The sequence below is a fragment of the Apis dorsata genome, unplaced genomic scaffold (genome assembly GCF_000469605.1).
Source record: "Apis dorsata unplaced genomic scaffold, Apis dorsata 1.3 scaffold_29, whole genome shotgun sequence".
NCBI classification, from domain to species: Eukaryota; Metazoa; Arthropoda; class Insecta; order Hymenoptera; family Apidae; genus Apis; species Apis dorsata.
The window spans coordinates 622,854-643,940 of NW_006263331.1; the positions used below are offsets into that span (position 1 = coordinate 622,854).

The 21,087-nt window shown below is 26.3% G+C and overlaps 6 protein-coding genes across 8 annotated transcripts in view; 3 read left to right on the forward strand and 3 right to left on the reverse strand.

Annotated features, from left to right (window-relative positions):
• LOC102678608 (multidrug resistance-associated protein 4-like) overlaps window positions 1-13,378 on the reverse strand; it is a 26,767-nt gene extending 13,389 nt beyond the window's left edge. The window contains exon 1 of the mRNA XM_031510938.1: window positions 13,328-13,378. The gene's annotated coding sequence lies outside the window, so the exon portion shown is untranslated. The remainder of the gene's footprint in view (window positions 1-13,327) is intronic.
• On the forward strand, window positions 520-9,546 carry LOC102679229 (dynactin subunit 1). 2 transcript variants are annotated; one of them, XM_006608198.2, is made up of 14 exons: window positions 520-1,032; window positions 1,121-1,278; window positions 1,373-1,405; window positions 1,570-1,626; window positions 1,964-2,108; window positions 2,502-2,564; window positions 3,500-3,637; window positions 3,813-3,950; window positions 4,036-4,275; window positions 4,342-4,593; window positions 4,657-4,773; window positions 4,839-6,890; window positions 7,017-7,178; window positions 7,270-9,546. In XM_006608198.2, the coding sequence occupies exons 1-14, from the start codon at window positions 865-867 to the stop codon at window positions 7,483-7,485; spliced, it is 3,939 nt and encodes a 1,312-aa protein (XP_006608261.1). In that variant the 5' UTR covers window positions 520-864; the 3' UTR covers window positions 7,486-9,546. The 2 variants fall into 2 exon arrangements, with proteins under 2 accessions (XP_006608261.1, XP_006608262.1); XM_006608199.2 differs by lacking the exons at window positions 1,373-1,405; window positions 1,570-1,626.
• On the reverse strand, window positions 10,804-14,371 carry LOC102679088 (casein kinase I). The gene is made up of 6 exons (XM_006608197.2): window positions 13,933-14,371; window positions 12,763-12,872; window positions 12,394-12,616; window positions 12,020-12,313; window positions 11,664-11,937; window positions 10,804-11,403 (listed from the first exon to the last, which is right to left on the reverse strand). The coding sequence occupies exons 1-6, from the start codon at window positions 14,065-14,067 to the stop codon at window positions 11,387-11,389; spliced, it is 1,053 nt and encodes a 350-aa protein (XP_006608260.1). The 5' UTR covers window positions 14,068-14,371; the 3' UTR covers window positions 10,804-11,386.
• An 803-nt stretch (window positions 14,372-15,174) lies between these two features.
• Window positions 15,175-18,941, forward strand: LOC102678874 (methionine--tRNA ligase, mitochondrial). The gene is made up of 7 exons (XM_006608195.2): window positions 15,175-15,685; window positions 16,791-16,943; window positions 17,027-17,301; window positions 17,379-17,604; window positions 17,743-17,969; window positions 18,060-18,294; window positions 18,371-18,941. The coding sequence occupies exons 1-7, from the start codon at window positions 15,433-15,435 to the stop codon at window positions 18,928-18,930; spliced, it is 1,929 nt and encodes a 642-aa protein (XP_006608258.1). The 5' UTR covers window positions 15,175-15,432; the 3' UTR covers window positions 18,931-18,941.
• LOC116185759 (ATP synthase mitochondrial F1 complex assembly factor 1) lies at window positions 15,369-16,660 on the forward strand. The gene is made up of 2 exons (XM_031510989.1): window positions 15,369-15,682; window positions 15,944-16,660. Exon 2 carries the CDS (start codon window positions 16,043-16,045, stop codon window positions 16,556-16,558), a length of 516 nt encoding a protein of 171 aa, XP_031366849.1. The 5' UTR covers window positions 15,369-15,682; window positions 15,944-16,042; the 3' UTR covers window positions 16,559-16,660.
• Window positions 18,942-19,044: 103 nt separating the features above from the next.
• Window positions 19,045-21,087, reverse strand: part of LOC102679680 (dopamine receptor 1) — a 43,361-nt gene continuing 41,318 nt past the window's right edge. For both annotated transcript variants that reach the window (XM_006608203.2, XM_006608202.2), the window contains exon 7: window positions 19,045-20,835. In XM_006608203.2, the coding sequence (XP_006608266.1) occupies window positions 20,551-20,835 (285 nt within the window). In that variant the 3' untranslated portion in view covers window positions 19,045-20,550. The remainder of the gene's footprint in view (window positions 20,836-21,087) is intronic.

The following is a 21,087-nucleotide window of genomic DNA, read 5'->3' on the forward strand; positions in this document are numbered from 1 at the left end:
TGTATTTTCTCTATATTTGATATTTATTTATATATATTTTTTAGGAGCATAATTAAATAAATATATAAGATATACTCTTTAAAGAAAATTTTTAAAAAATGTTAATATTCGTAGATTTACATTATTAATATTAATATAATGTTAATTATAATAGTTAATTATATATATTTTATTTTGTTTATAATAATAAAATTATAATGTTTATAATAATAAAATATTATATGACATATTAATAATATATAAATAATATAATAATTTATATATTATACTTATTTATTATATATATTTTGATATTGTTCTGATATTCTTTGATATATAAATAATGTTCTTATTTTGGATTTTCGGATATTGAAAATTTTTATCAAAATAAACTAAATATGTTATTTTAATTAAAAATATAAATAAAATAGTAAAAAATATATACATTTTATATTAAAAATAAATTTACCTATATAGTAATAAGAATTAGTAGAATTAGTGTAGTGGTATTTGAATAGTAATAATAGAATAAATCAAGTGAGAATCAATGATAACATTTTAAACTGCTATATTATAAAACTTTAATATTCTAGATTTTAATAAAATAATAAATCTTAAAAATATAATAAAAATTGTTTAACTTGTGAAAATTTAATCTTTTAATTAGTAACATATATAATGGAAATGGTATGAAGAATCTAGCAGAAGCTGATATAAATATTCGATAAATTTTATAGTTAATATTGTAATTTTAATTATCAGTGCGATTAAGTTTGTATTGCCTGAATTATTTATAAAGAGTATATTATTTAATAAAAAATAAAAAAATCTTGTTAAAATAAATGAACTGTAGAAAACTTAGTGTAATTATTTGTCACGGCTGAAATGTCGTATAAAATTGGACAGCGTGTCGAAGTTCCTGGCAAAGATTGTCAAGGAGTAATAGCTTATATTGGACATTCGAGTTTTGCTCCAGGAAAGTGGATTGGAGTCATACTTGATGAACCAAAAGGAAAAAACAATGGAACTATCAAAGGTCAATCTTATTTTAAAGTAGGTTTTATATTTTTACTATATAATTTTATATTTTTATATCTATAAAATACAATACATAATTATATTTTACATTTTATTATATTAGTGTGCTGAAAATCATGGAATGTTTGTACGACAGTCGCAACTTATTTTACTGGATGAAGCAGGTAATAGAACTGAACCTGCTAGTCCTTCTTCAGCAGGTAGCAATGCTACTACACCAGATGAAACTAGTGCAGCACGTGCTAGAAGTCGATTGAATAGGTATTTTAATTTTTAAGTTTTTAAAATTGTATTAGATATACATTATCTATATATATTTGTTCATTAAGTTATATTATTATATATTTCATGCTAGCATTAGTACACGTAGAAGAAATGAACCAACTGCGTAAGTTATTATATTAAATATTTTATCAGAATTTTTAATTGTAAAATAAATTACTAGATTTTATTATGTAATTTTTTTATATGAGAAAAAGTAAAAAAACTAAGATAGATTATGATAAATATAATTAATAAATTCTTAAAATTCATAAATGCTGGTCATAAAAGAGTACGGAGAAAAACATCTCCTGCTCATACAAGACAACAATCAGACAAGCTCTCTGGGTAAGACTTTGAAAATTAATCATTAAAATCTTTGTCTTAATATTTTTCTTAAATAACTTTATATACATATAAGTGAAAAATTATAATTCTTATTCATTTTTTATTATTTTTATTTTATTATAGTAAAATTTTACTTTATTATTACTTTAATAACTTTATTATTATATTATTATTTAAATTTTATTTAACATCTCAATATATTTGTATTTAATTTGTATTTAGTTTACAAATATTTAGTTATATATTTACATTATGTTGTTATTTATCAATATTTTTTTCATGTTTAAAATTATAATTTAATTAAAAAATTAATTAAATTTAAAACTATTTTTTATAGTTCAAGACTATCATTGGCTGGTAGTAGAACACTTTTAAGTGCTCCAAGTACAGAAAGTTTATCTGGATCACATCATGAACGTAAAGATGGAGGAGAATCATTAATACCAGCCCCAACATCCACTAAAGGAGCTTCATTTGTTGAGGTATTGTTTTTTGTTTTAAACATGCTTGTATTATTTTTATATAATAAATTTTAATATGTTGATATATCAGTTATTTATGTAAACACAGTGAATGAATTATTCTGAGGATTCAGAAAGGCATGAATACATGATTCCATAATATATAAAGATTCATCTAAATGTGATAAATTAATAAATTGGTTGCTATCTTTTGAATCTTTGAACTATTTGAAGTAACTTATATGTCTGTTACTATCATATTCAAAGAACTCTGTGACTTAATATTAATTTAAAAACTACAGAGAAATTTTTAAAATGCTAAAGGAACTAACAAGGCAGAATAGTGAATTTTAAATGTTAAATAATTCCGTTGGCACAGAATGATTCATATGGGAATGCACGTACGTGTTTCAGAAGTCCCCTAGCACGAGCTCGCCTCCCGGCAAAAAGCCAAAGGCCCAAGATGATCACAATAATGTAATTAATACTCATTAATTGTAATATCTAAATTTTCTCATCTGACCTTAAACCTTTTCATATTAGTTGTTTGTTAATCATAACCATTGTAACACATGATTTTGTAACAATTAGCATCGCTGCACTTTAATTGGTTTACTTCTTCTTATTGAATTATGATAACTGATTATCTTTTACCATTTTCACTATTCCATTAAGAATCTGCTTTGTTAATTCAGTTTTATAATGCTTTGATACTTTCAAATTTCTTGATGGAAAAGATTCAAATATATAATTATTCTCTTTCTTTTTAATAATTAGATACTGAATTCCCTTTAGAATTAAATTGATAAGGTGATTTAATAATAGCCTTTCTATAAATAAGCATTTAACAGTATTATGGTATAAACTTGTGATCCATACTTGGAACATCTTTTTTCTTTCTGTTTATTTAATTATTATTTATCAATAAGAATCATAAATCCCTGATATAAACGCAATTAATATTTATGAATGGTTAAGATATGATAGATGACTTAGTTAATATTATGCCTACTGTGTCATATAACACAATTCAACTCATTGACTGAATTTCCTACACTTTTTAGAACTAATAGAAAATTTGATGTAGCTTGTTGATGTCTTTTGTCATAATTAATCTCATTAATCACTTTGATATAGACTAATTCTATGAATGTACATACAAAAACAATATTCTTTTGAAAAATAATGTTTTATATAGGAAATACAGGATGTTTTTTTTTCATTACCATTGATAGAAAATTATATTTCTAATCATTATAACATAATTCATGAAGAATTCAATTGAAAGAAGATATTTTAGTATACATCATATTGAAGTTAAAGCAACAAAATATATATGTTTTCAATGTGATAATAAAAAAAAACATCCAATATTGAATTATAATTTCATTTATAAATTATTTGCAATTTAGACAGGTTTTGTAGAGACTTTGAAACCGCAGTTTGTACCTGGTCAAGTAATGGCAGGCTCTGCAGCAGCTGCAAATGTAGTAGAAGAAAAATTATCACATTTACAACTTCAACAAGAAAATGAAAATCTGAAATCTCAGGTAAACTATTATTAATTTGCTTTTGGTCCATAACTGGTCCATAACTGATCCATAAATAAATTCAAAAACTTTTTTTTTAATTGCTAAAATTTTAGATAATTTTATATATCGATATGATATATCAATAAAATTTAATTATTATGTATATAAAATGTATTTTATGTATATTTTATAGGTTCGCGATTTAACTGAAAAAATAGAAACCTTACGAGTAAAGAGAATGCAAGATAAAGAACGAATAAAAGATTTTGAAAAAACAAAACTTCAAGTTGATCAACTTATTGAATTCAAAACAAAAGTTATGGAGAGCCAAGTAATGACAAATTTTAAATTAAATTAATTAGATATTATGAATTTCATTAATTTTAATATTTTTATATTTTTTTCTATGATAAAAGGCTAGTCTTCAAAGAGAATTACAACGCGCACGCCAAGAAGCAAGAGAAGCACATGCAGCGAGAGAACAATTTCAAGAAGAAATGGCAGATCTTGCAGAAACTGTAGAAATGGCAACATTAGATAAAGAGATGGCCGAAGAAAAGGCTGAAACATTACAAATTGAATTAGAACAATTGAAAGAAAAATTGGAAGAACAAACATTAGATTTAGAAATATTACGAACAGAAGTGTCTGAAAGAGTAAAGTATTTTATAGTTTACTCTATTATGATTATTAATATATAAATAATTATATAATTATTATAGACCGCAGGAGGAGGTTCAACTGCTGGTGTTTCAAATTATGAAATAAAACAATTGGAACAACAAAATAATCGACTGCGAGAAACTCTTGTTAGAATGCGAGATCTTTCTGCACACGAAAAACATGAATTTCAAAAACTTCAGAAAGATTTAGATCAAAAGAAATCTGAAATATTAGAATTAGGTCGTACAAAAGAAAAATTGTCTACCCGAGTAGAAGAAATGGAACATCAGATAGCAGATTTACAAGAACAAGTAAGAAACATTAACAATTTTTAAAGATTATCTTTTATTAATAAAATTTGTTCTTTCAAATAGGTTGATGCTGCATTAGGTGCTGAAGAAATGGTTGAAGTACTAGGTGAGAAAAAAATGGCGTTAGAGGAAAAAGTTGCAGAATTGGAAGAGGCAGTTGCAGATTTAGAAGCTTTACAAGTATGTTTTTTTTTAAAACTTATTTAAATAATTAACTTATATTTTTTTACTATACTTCTGTTCAGGATATGTCCGATCAACTTGCTGAATCATCAAAAGAATTAGAATTAGAATTGCGAGAAGAATTAGATTTAGCGCTTGGAGCAGCACGTGATGCTTATCGACATCGAGATGCTGCTTTAGAAACATTAGCAGATCGTGAACTTACAATTACAAAGTTTCGTGAACTTACTCATCAACTACAGGAACAGTGTTTGCAATTGCAACAACGCGTACAATCAACTGAAACATCTAAATTTGGAATGGGAGGCGCAGAGCAACAATTAGCAGAAATTTTAGATTTTCAAAAAACTTTTGCTGAAACTCGCGCCCAAACAAAAGCTGTTGATCTTGAATTACGACGGTTAGAAGCTGAAGAAGCTCGAAATCATGTAAAATATTTATTATCTTTTATGCCTCCTGCATTTTTAGCACGAGGTGGAGATCACGATGCTATTTTAACGCTTCTACTTATACCAAGAATGATACAAAAAACTGAAATACTTATGTCACAAGTGCGAGAAAAATATAGATCATTGGATAAAGTAGATAGAACAATTGTTTTAAAGGGTCATTCAGTAGCGCAATATACATTCAGATCGCGTCTTTGTTCATATATGTATGCATTACAAACTTTTCTTGGTTGTTTTGAATCTGCATTAAATGTATGTAGTCCTGAAATGTTACTTAAAACTGGAGCAGTTTATCCAGAAATGGCCGCACAGGAAAAATCTTTAGATTCTTTGATAGATTTAGCAAAAAAAGATCAATTAGATGAAAATCTACCAATGGATGCTATCGAAAAATGTTGTGGATACTTTTGTACTATGTTTTCTGTATTATTTGGGGAAACTATTAACCAAGCTCGTTTGATAGTTAATGGTACAAGAATGTTGGATAGTGCTTGTGATGCTATTACGACTGATGCTGCAGCAATTAAAACTTTAATTCAGGGAGATAGCGGTGATATAGGACTTCTTTGTCAACATGCGGAGACTACATGTGAAGTAATTCAACAACATTTAAAATCAGCTAGAAGACGAGTATTGACAGATCATGCTGCTGCACTTCATATCGCAGAATCTAACTTGGGATTGGACAAAGATTGTAGCGAACAACTTTTTACATGTTATCAACATGCTGTGAAAATGATGAAAACTTTACAGATTTTATTGAAAAGTGCTGTACAAGCAATTATTACTAATGGTGACTTAGATACAGGTCTCAGTGTAGATAAATTGAAAGAAATGGCTTCTATTTCGTGTGAGAAAGTTTATGATACAGAAGATATAGGACCTGTAGCTACGATTAAAGGAAGTTTGTCAAGCATTCAACAATTAGCTGCTAGTTTAGCACAAAAAATGGCAGAATGTGAAAATGAATTAGCAATAAGTGGACATTTATCACAACAACGGGAACAAAATGCGGAAAATGAATCTGTACAGCCTATTAAAATAAGAGCACAAGCAGCGAAAAAAGAAGCTGAAGAAATCAAGATACTTAGTAGGAAATTGGAAGCAAGAGATAGTGATATACTTGAAGCAAGATTAGCTCTTAGGGAAAAACAAGAAGAATTATGTGAAATGATTTTGAGAAAAGATGTTGTGGAGAAAAAACTTGCAACTCAACAACATGAGCATGAATTGAATGTAGAAAAATTAAAAAGAAAATTAGAAGAAGCATTAAATCAATTAAAACGAAAAGAAAAAGAATTTGAAGAAACAATGGATCATCTTCAAACAGATATTGACAGTTTAGAAATTGAAAGAGGCCAATTAAAAGAAAAATTAAAATCTGTTGGGAAAAAGACAATGTTGTCTGCATCTGGAACAGATAATATATCTGGAAGTATTACAACAACATCTGGACTTCAATCGATAGATAATAAATTTTTGATGCAAGAGATAACTGCCCTTAAAGAAGCATTAAATAGTGAAAATCAACAAAGGAAGAAGTTAATGTCTGATACATTACGTCAGAAATTAGAAAGTTTGGATCCAATAATTTCTCCATTAAAACAGGAATCAATTGATGCAAAAATACAAGAATTAAAACAAAAAACTAACGATCTTAGCAAAGTAAGTTATATAAATATAATTATTATATAAATAATAATTATGTTTAATAATAATAATATATAATAATATTCAAAACATATTCTTTTTCATTTATTTAATTTTAATCAACATTTTTCTTGTTTTTAGAATATTAAACAAGTCATGACATTCCCTATCGTTCCTGATTTAAGGCGTAATAAGGCACATGATTTGGAAGGGCCACCATTAGAGAAAGCATTGCCAGTTTATCAACTGTTACAACGGCAGATAGTCATGAAAGGATTAAAAGAACGAGCTGATCAATTGATCGTAAGTCATTAATTAAAAAATTATATATTTTTTATATATATATTTATGTAATTATAAATAAGTAAAATTAAATTTAAAATTTTTTTTTTAGAATGAAGTTCTTGAAGAAGTTATACAAAGAACAGTAGGTGGAATGGCTGAAGCCAATTTTGCAGTATTCCCAAATCGTGAAATGGCCGCGGCAATGCAAAAAAATCAATTGCTTGCTGCAGAAATTGCAATTCCTCATGAAGGTCAAGAAAAAGTTTTTACTGTTAATGTAGGAACGCAGGAACTTAGGAAAATTCATACTTTGCTATGCTATTAATTTTCATTTGCTAATTCTTAATGCTATACATTAATGTGGCAGAATACATTACCACAAAAATAGTGGTAAGTGCAATATATTTGTAAAATATTAATTTGTAATGTTCGCTTTTTGATCACTTACACATAAGCTATGGTAGGCATACACACAATTAATCTATTTTATGTGTACCAAAAAACTAATAATTGATTTATTATATCCGATGAAAGGAACAATTTAAATTTAGTTAATTTTGGAGCGTGCGATTTTTATTTATTTATGAATTGACTACAGCACGATGACCGGTGCATTGTAGCTGATAGTCTGTCTCTAGTATTTTATTATCTTAAATTCAATTATTATTATTATTATTATTAACAATTTGAACGATAAAATTATGTGTTTCTATGGTTTCTGTATAATATTTTTCGGGAATCGTCAAATATATGATTTAAAAATATTTACATAAATATCCTTTACATATCCCATGTGTTAAGAATATCGCAACACAGTTTTCGGGAGGAAGAATGTATATCGTTCATTTTGAACAACACGCTACTACCATTCTGAATAACTATAATAGTGTGTATTGCCATCAAAATTGACACTTAATGAAATAGAGACTATAATACAATGTTCCATTTTTTATTTTTTAGCAATAAAAGGAGCAATAAACTGTTGATGATTTTCATTATTTATGAAATAACGTATGTCTTAATTACTGTCATAATTTTATTATACATACACATTGTATGTATGTATACCACATATATAAAGCATTATTTATATACAGAATATCTTGTGAGGTATTTAATGAACATTTTTCACGTGTTCGATAAGTCATTAAGAATAAAAAAAGAATATATAAAATTATAGACTTTTTTATTTTTATAACCAAGATAAATATTATTTAGATTTAAGTATAACGATAAATGCTAGGATGGAATAAGATTCAATATTCTCTTATGTTTAATAGTATGTAAAATGTAGATTATATTTGTTATATTTACATAGAAATTTTGTTGCAATTAAAATAAAAATTATAGCATTCTAATAACAGTTTTCTATTACGATATATATTATTAAGGATATGTATAGGATTTTAAAAGGATTGGATTTTTTTCTATGATTGAATAAAAAAAAATGAGAAAAATTGGTGCAGCACAATAAATACATTGAGTATAATGTGATTTACTCTTGTGTATACACAAGTTATTAATAACGATTAACATTCTCGTTATTTATTTTGTTACGTTGTTATATTATTAGTATTCTATTGTGATAAAAATACGATGGTAATGTTTATTGACAACAACAATTAACATTATATGCATAAATTGAAGATTGCCTATTTAATAAACATTTAAGATAGAAAACCATAATTAGATATAATTTTACTACACATGTAATGTGTTCTCTTTAACATAACTGGATAACAAAATTAAATAGAAGTATAAAGTATATGACATTTTTTTATTCAGAATGATTTGCTGAACACGTGGGAAAAATCTGTTGAATACCTCGCGGGACATCCTATATATACACACATACATACCAGATAATAAGTGCATATAGCATTAATTATTCATTAATTTACCCATTCATTCATTCTCACTGCATAGTAGTACACACTTTTACTCATTAATTTTTCGTTTCCTTATTTTTTAATAATAGCAATAATATTAATAATAAAAATAATATAATAATAATAAACCATACATTCACTCAAAGATATTTTATGATTATATCTCTTTTTTTTTTAAATTACTGTCTAAAAATTTCATTAAACAAATTGTCCTCCCAAAATATAATGGTACACAAGATCCAGTCGTATTCCTTGTATCTTAGTTCATACTAAAGCTGACCAGATGTTTTTTGTCTTTTTTCATTTTTTTTTTTAATTTTCGATTTTTGTTTTTTTTTTTTTTAGAATATTTTCATAGTAAGAACATGAGTTAACATCATTGATTATACATCATTTTGGAAGTAGTGCTTGGAACATAGACGTGAATATTGGCGCAACTAGAACGATTGAAAAAAAAAAAACAAAAATTTTCAATGACAGAAACGAGTCTTTCAAAACTGCTACAACGTGTAACGTGACTTTGTGTATCATTATGCATATTAACAACCAACTGATCAATCGATTAAAGATTTCTATAAGTCACGTAGTGATTAAACTTAATATCGAAGCAATAGCACGGGAAATACCACTGCGCACAGTCTCTGCCATTAAAACTATACGGAAGAAGTCCTTTGGCTGGATCTGGTTACAGAATTGCTTTTCATGCATCAATTTATGTACTATTTTTATATCTTTTTTTCATTTCAATGTAAAGCAAACCTGTAATTCATCTCCAATACAGAAAAGTCTGTTTAATGTTCATTTTATTTATCATAATCGACTAAATATACTCACAGAAAGAAAGAGAGTAAGGAGTGAAGTTTTGTTAGGTCAGAATCATCAATAATTTGTTCGTTTCTTGATCGATACAATGTATCTAAAAATTAAATTGCTGCCTTAATAGTAATATTACTTCCAGTATTTATTTCAGATACTTCCACTTATTTTTATGTACGCATTTATGTGTACGCTGTATATATATAAATATATATACATATATACTTATATAAAAAGATATATGTATAAGTATATATATATACATATACTTGTAAAAAGAAAATGTTATCAGAACCAATAGTATCAAAGCAAAATCCTTGATACCGTTGACATGATAATTTATGTAAGAAAGATACAATGGACTTTTGAATACTTTGAAATTTGAACAACTTAAAAACTGAAATAAAAAATTCGACAAAAACTTTCAAACAAAATATAGCTATAGTAGTATCAATCTGTTTAATGAAAATGCAATGGACTATTTTGGAAATTTAAAAAAAATAATATTATATAGATATTTAATGAAAAATTAAGCAGTGATAGATAACATTAATTAATTACAACTAGTGGATTGCAGATAAAAATTAATTGATTGATTATTATAAAATATTATATATGTATTAGTATAAATAGAAATATATACTTATTAAAATTATTTTATTATTATTTACTAATATGATATTTTGAAATAGGCACTCTAAATGTTTCATATTGTGTAAATTTTGAAAATCTAAAACAGATTAATTCAATTATATTGAATGAAAATTTAATTTGTAATTTGTCTTTGGAATAAATTATGTATCAAGAAATTCAAAAGTCCATTGTATTAAAATTTCTCTCAAAAGATGCATACATTATACTTATGTATAGTACTGAGAATAAAAGAAAAATCAGGAAGCAACAAACTGTATTTATCCCTCAGTACACTTACTTATATATTTTCTTCATACTCTCATATGATCATTCACTCGTCTTCACATTTCTTTCTCTCTTTGTAGAATAGTTATAAAATTTTTTATATGATGTACTCAATTAATTACCCCGAATGCTTAAAAATATTCAAAATGTTCTTTCTCTCTTTCTTTCTATGAAAATTGTTTGTCGGATTTTCAATTAAATCACACATTACATCATTACATGTAATCTTTTACAAAGGTCTTCGGGGCATCAAAACCTTTATTTTCAATTATTATCAACGGTGAATTAAATAGATAATAACAAAATAAGAACAAGCCACCTCTGGCTGATCTCACTTGGATTTTAAGCCCAAAGAGGTGGATCAACCAAAACTCTAAGCACTGAGAATACACTGAAGTTTTCACTAATCAGTGAATTCACAAACATGTACCCGTGGCATTGTCCTTTACTTGTGTACGATACGCTTGTAATCGTAAATCTCCTCTTTAGTATTAACTTAGAGGATTGATTGATTTGACTCTTTGCATGGCATTCGTACAAAGTTGAGTACCTGGTCTTGGACACATCAGTGACTGCAAATAGGTTTGATGCAATGAGAAGTAATTATAATTTTATCCTTTCTGAAACAAACAATAAATTATGTTTTACAAAAAAGAATCAAAAATGAAAAAAAAAATGATATAATTATTAAATAATCAAAATAAATTAAATATTTTCATATAGACATGCATCTTGTACTTAATTATATTATATTATAAAAGTTATCTTAAATCTCTAAATTGCTCATCATATATTGTTATTATAAACAATTTATTTCATATATACTAAAATATTAAAAATAATGTATATGCAATATGATTTGAAATATAGAAAAGAACACCTGGTTGAGCGTTGGTTTGCGCGGGTGGTTGACCTTGGGCTTGCCCTTGCCCCTGAGCATTTTGAGCGGATTGACTTGGACCACCTGCAGTTATTGCAGTAGCAACACAACTTTTCTGTTTTAACATTGTCCAATCAAAAGTGTAATCATATTGATGATTCAATGTACGGAAAAGTATACGGAAAAGTTGACGAAGATACATATAATCTGGACTTTCTTCGAAACGTAAACCTCGTGTATAATTCAAATACATTGCGAATTCAGCAGCAAATCCCTAAATAAAATTAAAAAAATAAAGTAGTTAATACATTATAGTATAACATATTATAATTTTATATTTATAACATAAAACTTACTTTACACAAAACTTCAACTGGAGTAGACATCTTTTTTTCGCTTATTTTTTCATATTTTTGCTTTTTAGTAGCAGCTTTAAGTCCTTGCCAAGGTAAAGATCCTCGATTGAAATACATAAGCACATAACCAAGTGATTCCATGTCATCCCGACGGCTCTGTTCTATTCCAAGATGTGCATTAATTGAAGCATACCTTGCTGTACCTGTTAAATTTTTATCTTCTCGATACATTATGTGCATTCTTGTACGGCTATCTCTATATTTTTTAGCTAATCCAAAATCGATAAGAAAGAGCTAAAAATTTAAAAATAATTAATATTTCAAGAAAAATTAATATAAAAATATAAAAAAAGAAATAATATTTAATTAATTACCTTATTACAGTGACGACCAATACCCATTAAAAAATTATCTGGTTTGATGTCTCTATGAATAAAATGTTTGCAATGAACATATTCAATCCTACCAATCATTTGATCTGCCAACATTAAGACTGTTTTAATTGTGAATCTTCTTGTACAAAAAGTAAAAAGATCTTCAAGAGATGGACCAAGAAGATCCATGACAAGTACATTATATTCTCGTTCCTGTCCATACCTATATATAATGTAAAGAAATAATTTTTTATGAAATTGTATTTCTAAAATTTTAAGAAAATCTTTGTTATCAATTTTATAAATTAGCTGTATATTAAATAACATTAAAAATAATACTAATCAAGAAAAGCTATTAAAAATAATTACCAACGTATATGAGGTATTCCTACACCACCATGTAAAATTCTATATAGTTTTGACTCATATAGAAGTTGTGGATGTCGAGCACGTACACTTTCTAATTTAACAGCAACTTCCTAAAATAATGCCCAACATAATGCAATATACTGTTATCATTGCATAAAATATTTATATATAAATTTTAGATGTTTAATTTTATTTTTTTTATAATTATCAATTTAATTAATATAATTATAGAATATAGGTTTTAAAATTGAGGAAACAAATATTTAAATATAGATATGATTACTTCTGTTTAATATTTATTGAATAAATAAATACAATATACATAAAAAATTATACACAATTTTATTCTATAATATTTTTATTATATTACTCAAATATTATATATTAAAATTTATATATAATTTGCCTATATATATTAACTATATGTTAGTTTATTTTTGAATTGACATAAAAATTGATAATACATGTTATAAATAAAATTATTTGTATATAAATTAATTGTATAATATTCATAAGCATAAAATATAAAAACAAAAATTCTTATGTAAAATAAAAAATTTAACATCTTGAAGAGCTATATTTTACTGAAAATAATTCATATAAGGATAAAAATACATTCCATAAATTTAATAAAAATTTTTAAATGTGAAATTTATGTGCAACAAAAAAGAATTTTAAATATATAAAAACAATTTGTAAATAACTATTTGCTACAACTACTTTATAATAAACATATACGTATTTTAGTTACAAATACTACTTATAATTGACACACGTAAACAATACATACATCAGTATTCTTTTTTATATATAGAGGTTAATCACATTGTAAAAAGTTAGATGAGTTTGCAGTTAAACAAATGTACTCATAAAATTTTTGAAAATAGCCCAGGTAAATCGGTCGAGTATATATAACTTTACTGAAATAAAAAATTTACAACTTGCCAATCCTTCAAGAAAGAACAATAAGTATTTCACGTAACCAATAACACTATCATAAAAAACATATTTCGTAAGAAGTTTAGTAGTGACATAATAAGAAAAATTTATTCATGATAAAAATGAGATAAATAACTCATTATAAAGACAATGAAAAAATAAAAAGAAATTAAGAAAGACAAGAGGGAAGATGTGTTGGCAGATCGTCTCACGTGAAACGGTACTCCTTACCTCACCATTAGAGATGTTGATACCGAGGTAAATGTCGCCAAAGGATCCCGAGCCTATCTTCCTCAACAGCCTGTATTTGCCACCTACGATAAACTCATTCTTTGCTACTGACATCGCTAATTGTATCGTCGACATATTGCTCTTGGCTTCCCTATTTCTGTCCTTCCTCCGCTAGAACCGACGGCGGACTCTGCGACTGGCTCACGTCGGAATCAAATCTGATTTAAAGTACTAAGCGTACCCGATAGAACTTATACGCCATTTACTGGCAAACTGGACAATATTGAGTCTTCTTAAAACCGTATCGATGAAAGATTTTCTTCGATAAAAATTCTATTCGGACGAAAATTCACTCTCTAGTGGCACAACAAAGCCCCACTAATACGCCGACATTTTCCCTTTCGCTAGAAGCACGAGAGCAACTGACGTTGCGGAAACGATGCGTCACGGCGGGCGGCGTTCAAGTCAGAGTCCTTATCAACGAATTGCTATTAATTAACTATATTATCTTTTTAACCAAACCATCCGCAAACCTTTTATTTTAATAACAAGAAAAATTTCGTTTGACTAAGATGTGAGTTTAGCACTGCCTCAAAATTTAATTGTACGAAATGACTCGCTTGAATTCGCGGTACTAGATTTTCTTCAGGACCGTATCAATATTACTACAATTCTTCGAATGAATCTTTCTCACAGTGACGTTTGATCAAATCGAAACATGTGTTATTAAAATGTTATTCTATTTGGTTTAGTTTTTTTACATAATAATTATTTAATATTCAATAGAAAAATTAATAATTTAAAGATTAAATGAAAATAAACAATAAACAATAATTTCAAAAAATTTTTCGAAAATTTTCTTTCTATGTTTTTATACTTTTTTTCATATTTTTATATTTTATTTCATTTTTTTCATATTTTTATAATTGATATGAAAAATTAGCACAGATTAAAAAAATTGATCAAATAATTTAAAAAGATTTTATTTTCTTTATTTGATATTAGTATATTTTTATTATATTTATTATTAAAAGTATAAAATTACATTTTTAAATAATTTTTTTATAAAACAATCATATCATTAATAATAATATCATAGATTTGAAAATTTTTAAATCTGTAAAAAATATCTACAATATTATAAGCAATATCTATATAATTTTCATTTTAAATTAATATAGGTCAAAAGTACCATTACTTCTTTTAAGATGTATATGTGATTATAGATACACTACTGATTTTACCGGAACCTTGTGCTACTTATTAGAAACGAAATGTTTTTTATATTTCTTATTTATAGTTTATTTTAAATAGAAAAAAATTTTGATTAGGAAATATAATAAATATTTTTTGATTTATAATTTTGTAGATATTATCCAGTGTAAAATACTTTAAATTTTGTAAAGCGACATCTAAGTTATACATAGTTAAATAAAGACGTAATAAAAACTTTTTTCACGTTTATATTATTAAATTTATTAATTAATTATTGAATGATCGATGGCAATTATTTCTCAAAACACAATACGATTGCCAATATTAGTATTTGTGAAAAAAATTTTTATTGGTACAAATAATTACAATAAGAGATCCATTATGACAACTCGTATAAAGTTTGAAAAAGTTTTGGAAAATCTCGAGAAAAATCCTTTTTTTGAGAAATATGCTAATAAAATAGCCAAGTTACAACAAACTAGTCCAGAAGAATTCTTACAACGTGTTAAAAATCAAGAGAAATTACAAAAAAAAAAAGGTACAATCTATTATTATAGTCTCTATTATACAATATTAAATAAAAATCAATTTACTTATTTGATTGTATAATATACATTTATTATTATTTAAAATATTATATGTCATAATTAAATGTTATTTTAAATATTACTTTAGTCAAACTTCAGTTTTTAGTCATGATAATTAACCATAATTGTTATATATTATTTTGATTTTTTGATGTATTTTATTATAGTTATTATATTTTTTGATGTGTATATATATATATTATTAAATTAAAGAAAAACAGGAAGAAGAATATAAATTTTATCAAAGTGAAGCAAAACCACACTTGAATCAAACCAAACAACCTCAACAAGCAAAATTAAATAGTATAATGAAAATGGATATGATTCAGAATATGAGAAAAGATGAGATTATAAAAATTTGGAAAGATTACCATAAAGATAAAGATTACATATGTGGAATATTAACATCAGAGCAATTTGATAAAATGTTTGAGCGTGGAAAGCGCTATTCAACATTTTTATTGCCATTACCTAGAAAACAAGGATATGAGTTTATAGTTAGTCAATTTTATGGATTAGAAATTCATATGACACCACTTATATTGTATCAAACACATAAAGAAAATGCACCAGAATGTTTAACTATGATTCATTATATAGAATTTAAAGATAATAAAGGAATTATTCTTATGCGGGGTGAATTTGATAAAAAATGTATTTCTGTGCAAGAAGCACAATGTTTAGTAAATGAATTACAATTATATTATTGTACAGATAATATTAAAAGATTACAACTTTTAGAAACTTTCACTAATAAACCTGATGAATTTAAGTATATGAATCTAATAACACAGTTAGAATCAATACAATTAGAATTAAAATAATTGTTTTCATATAAAATTTATTATAATTATATTTTATTGGATATTAAATAGATATATTGAATTTGTACATAGTGTTTTCAAAATAAATGACAAAGTAAAAAATTTATATTGAGTTATTATTATAATATTACAATAATATTCAATTTTTAAGTGTTTTTATATTTTATTTATGTATATATATATATGTATATTTTTTAAATAATTCTGATATTAATTTTAATTCTAATTACAGTCCATCTCTCAAAGTCTTGTCATATTCAGTCTTTATTTCCATTTTTAATAACGAGAACAAAACCATCATGGTCTTATATTAAAAAAAGAAATTTTAGTGATAATGCAGTTAAAAATATATATATTACTACACCTATATTTTACGTTAATGCTGGTAATATACATGGAAATTTTTTTTGTAATAAGAGAATTTATTTATTATGAGAAATTATAACAATGATTTAATTTTTCTTTTAGGACCACATATTGGACATCTTTATACAGCAGTTTTGGCAGATACTATAGCTAGGTTCAATGCTATGTTAGGACATTCTGTATTTTTAAGCACTGGTACAGATGAACATGGAACAAAAGTTCAGAAAGCTGCAAACAATACAACTTTATCTACTTCTGAATATTGCACTCAAATTTCACATCAATTTCAAGAAATGTGTAATATATTTCAAGTTAAATATTCAAAATTTATTAGAACAACTGAAGAACAACATCGAAATGCAGTTCTTCACTTTTGGGTTATTAAATTTATAAAGTATTAATTTTAAATTTAATAAGTTTAAACATATTAACACATAAAGTTATAATTTTATAGAACTGTTTAGAAAAGAATGGACACATTTATCAAGGAAAATATTCAGGCTGGTATAATATATCAGAGGAAGCATTTATCTCGAATAAAGAAATAATACAAAAAAATCTTACAAATATTAATGAAGGATATACTGAATCAGGAGATATAGTAGAATGGATGGAGGAAGATAGTTATAAATTTCGTCTTACTTTTTTTAAAGATGAATTAAAATATTGGTTGAAAAATGGTAGATATATTATATAATATGTATATTATATATATATATATATATAAAATATTATTATATAATATATATTATAATATAATTCAATTTAATTAATTTTTTTTAATTAATAGAAATTATAATTTTAATATTTATATTCAGAAAATGTAATAGAACCGGCGATATATCGCAAAACGTTGATTTCATGGTTAGAAGAATTACAAGATTTAAGTATTTCTAGACCTATCGGTAGAGTGCCTTGGGCAATTCCTACTCCTTCCGATGAATCTCATACAATATATGTATGGCTAGATGCATTAGTAAATTATTTAACTTCAGTAGGATATCCAAATAATTCATTTAAAGAATTTTGGCCACCAACTATACAAGTGAATATCTTTAATCTAATATAAATATAATATAGAATAAAACTCAAGATTAAAGAAATCATTATACAAATCTAAGAATATTTATATTAGATTATAGGAAAAGATATTCTAAAATTTCATGGTATATATTGGCCAGCATTTTTAATGGCTGCTGGCTTGGAACCACCAAAAAAACTTATATGTCATGGTCATTGGGCTGTTAAAGATAAAAAAATGTCAAAATCTAAAGGAAATGTAATTTCACCTTTTATCGCGATGAATGATTTTACACAAGACGGCCTGAGATATTTTCTTTTACGACAAGCAGTATTGGAGACAGATGCAAGTAAGGCAAAAAATATATAATATATTCTAAACATTTTTCATTGTAAAAATTAATATTTTATTTCTTCTTTGCTTAGATTATAATAAATTAAAAGTTCAAAAAATATTAAATTCTGAACTTGCTGATACATTAGGTAATTTAGTTAATCGTTGTTTTGGTAAAAGTATTAATCCAGATAGAATAATATATAATTCAACTGAATACAAAAATATTTTAAACTCTGAAATAGCTCTTAAAAATATAAAAGCTTTGGAAAATTTAAGTGAAAAAGCTAGAAAATGTTATGAGAAAAATGATTTATATCATGCAGTAGATAGTGTGATGGATACCTTACGCACTGCTAATCAAGTATTTGAATATCATCAACCATGGAATTTAAGCAAATCTAAAGATCTTGATTCTGTAAAACAGCTTGAAGCTCTGATATCATTAGTTTTGGAAAATTTACGAGTGGCAGCTTTAGTATTATATCCCATTATACCAAAATTATCTTCCAATCTTCTCGATTTTCTTCAAGTTTCGATAAAAAATCGTAATTGGGAAGATACAAAACCACTTCATTTAACAAATGACTCGAATGAAACAAGACATGTTTTGTGTCAGAATATATTATTTTTTAAGAAAATAAAAAATTAAGAAAACATTAATTATTTGAATCATTAATATTAAATAGATATATATATATATATATATATGCTGGTATAGGATAATAAGGATGTAATAAAACAGTGCAAATTTAATATTCGCATGGATGTCTTACGTTTATATATTTACAGAGAACGGTCATTCAAATATATCATTAGTATACATCGATTTCGTGCACGTATCATTCCGACAGGAAAAACATAGAATCTATGTTTTTATTTTATCGTTTCTCCCTCATCGGAACGTACTACACTTAGCAAATCGCTGATGTAGATGATGGAAGAGATTCAATGAATGTCGGTTGCATATCGCGAGAATTTCTTTCGTTTAGATAAGTGGCGCAGATTTGAGTTAGATTCGACGGGTTGCATAACAACTTTGCGACACGTTAACACCTAAACGAAATATCGCTTACAATGCAAAGATACGTGGAGATCGCGTGTTTGTGTCCCGTCAAATAGAAAAATAAATAAATGACTATTTACAAGATGGAAAATGAATCTGTGCGGATTTCACCGCGATTCTAATACTAATATAAGCTACGATTCGATAGACGTTACTATTAATACTTCATGTAACATCCAGTTTTATATCGTAGATGCGCTATTAACATGATTTTATAATTACAATTGCTTTATGAGAAATGTTATCTAAACTCTATAGTAGAATTTCTCTACGCACGAATTTTTATTTATTTATCTTATTTTGTTCTTTCTTCTTATTTTTAAATTGATATCCTCCTGTTCGATCCTGTTAGATAAATTCACTTTATTCTTTTTTGTTATAAGAACAGATTATGTCTCATGGATATGTTTCGAACCACTTCCCGATGATTGTCTTTTCGTAAATTGATTTCTTAACCGTCCGTTATTTATTATCGACAAGTTTTCTTCCCTTTTCATCGTCCGTGGATAAAAAAAAAAATATTCGGCAAAAGAATTCACATATAATTTTGTTATTTAAGACGAAAGGGAATAAGAGAGAGAAAAGCAGCATATTATTACACGGTGATGGCATATTATTACCAATGATATTGATCACGATGGTAAAATTTATATTATTTCAAGATACTCTATATATAAAAAATATGCGATTTAACTTTGGTTGCGATGCTCGTTGCAGTTAATACGAGAAATGTATGGAATATTTACTCGGCAAAAGGTTTTCAATAACGAATTCAATATCTCAAGAAATATTTATAAACTTTACGTTACAATACGTTCCCAAGATGATGAAATGGTAAAGTTTGTCGTTGAAGTTGATTATGACGGTCGCAATTGCTGTTTTAAATGTTCGTATGTAAATCTCGTTCAATCATATCGTAACCATTATCATAAGCAGACTTGAAAAATTATACTATGGATATGTTCGTGTAACATTCTTCGATTCGATCGATTAATTCGTACCAAGAATGTTGAATGCCACGCAGAAAACTGGCGACAGGAAGGAGGTAATATTTCCATCACGATTTTATTTACGTCTTATTAATAAAATGATTTATATAGAATCGATAAATCGTGATGGAAAACCGTGAACCATAATTACCATAGGATCGCAATTACCGTTCGATAGGAAGATCGATAAGTCCGAGGAAGAGAGACTCGAATCGAATTATATCGCACTCACGATAGTATCGCGATGTCTTTGCGCCATTATACCAACTTGACAACTGTCCGCGCTTGATCTTGGACTGATATTACATTCGATCATGGACCCGTTTCGTTTTTGTACGACCACGGATCGAAATTCTCCGCATTCGCTAGTCGACGGTTGATTTCCACGGGCGCGTGCACCCTTTGTGAGAATTCTCTTGAACGCTTCTCGGAATTCTGTGTTAAAGATGCTGTAGATGATCGGATTGAAGGCCGAGTTGCTGTAGCCGAGCCAAGTGAGTACCTATTACATAGCAAGCTTTGTTTTTCTTTTTCTTTTTTTGCTTTGTTTTTTTATGATCACATTACAACAGCGGAGAGCCGTTCAAAAATGCCCTTAATATTTATATGATTTATAACGAATTCTTCAAACAAGAGATATCTGAAATGTCATTGTCATTTATAATTTATATATAATTATAATTATTTAATGATTTAATGAAAAAATGTAATGGCGACAAAAGTAAAAATTCCTTTTTTTTTTTTTTTTTTTTTT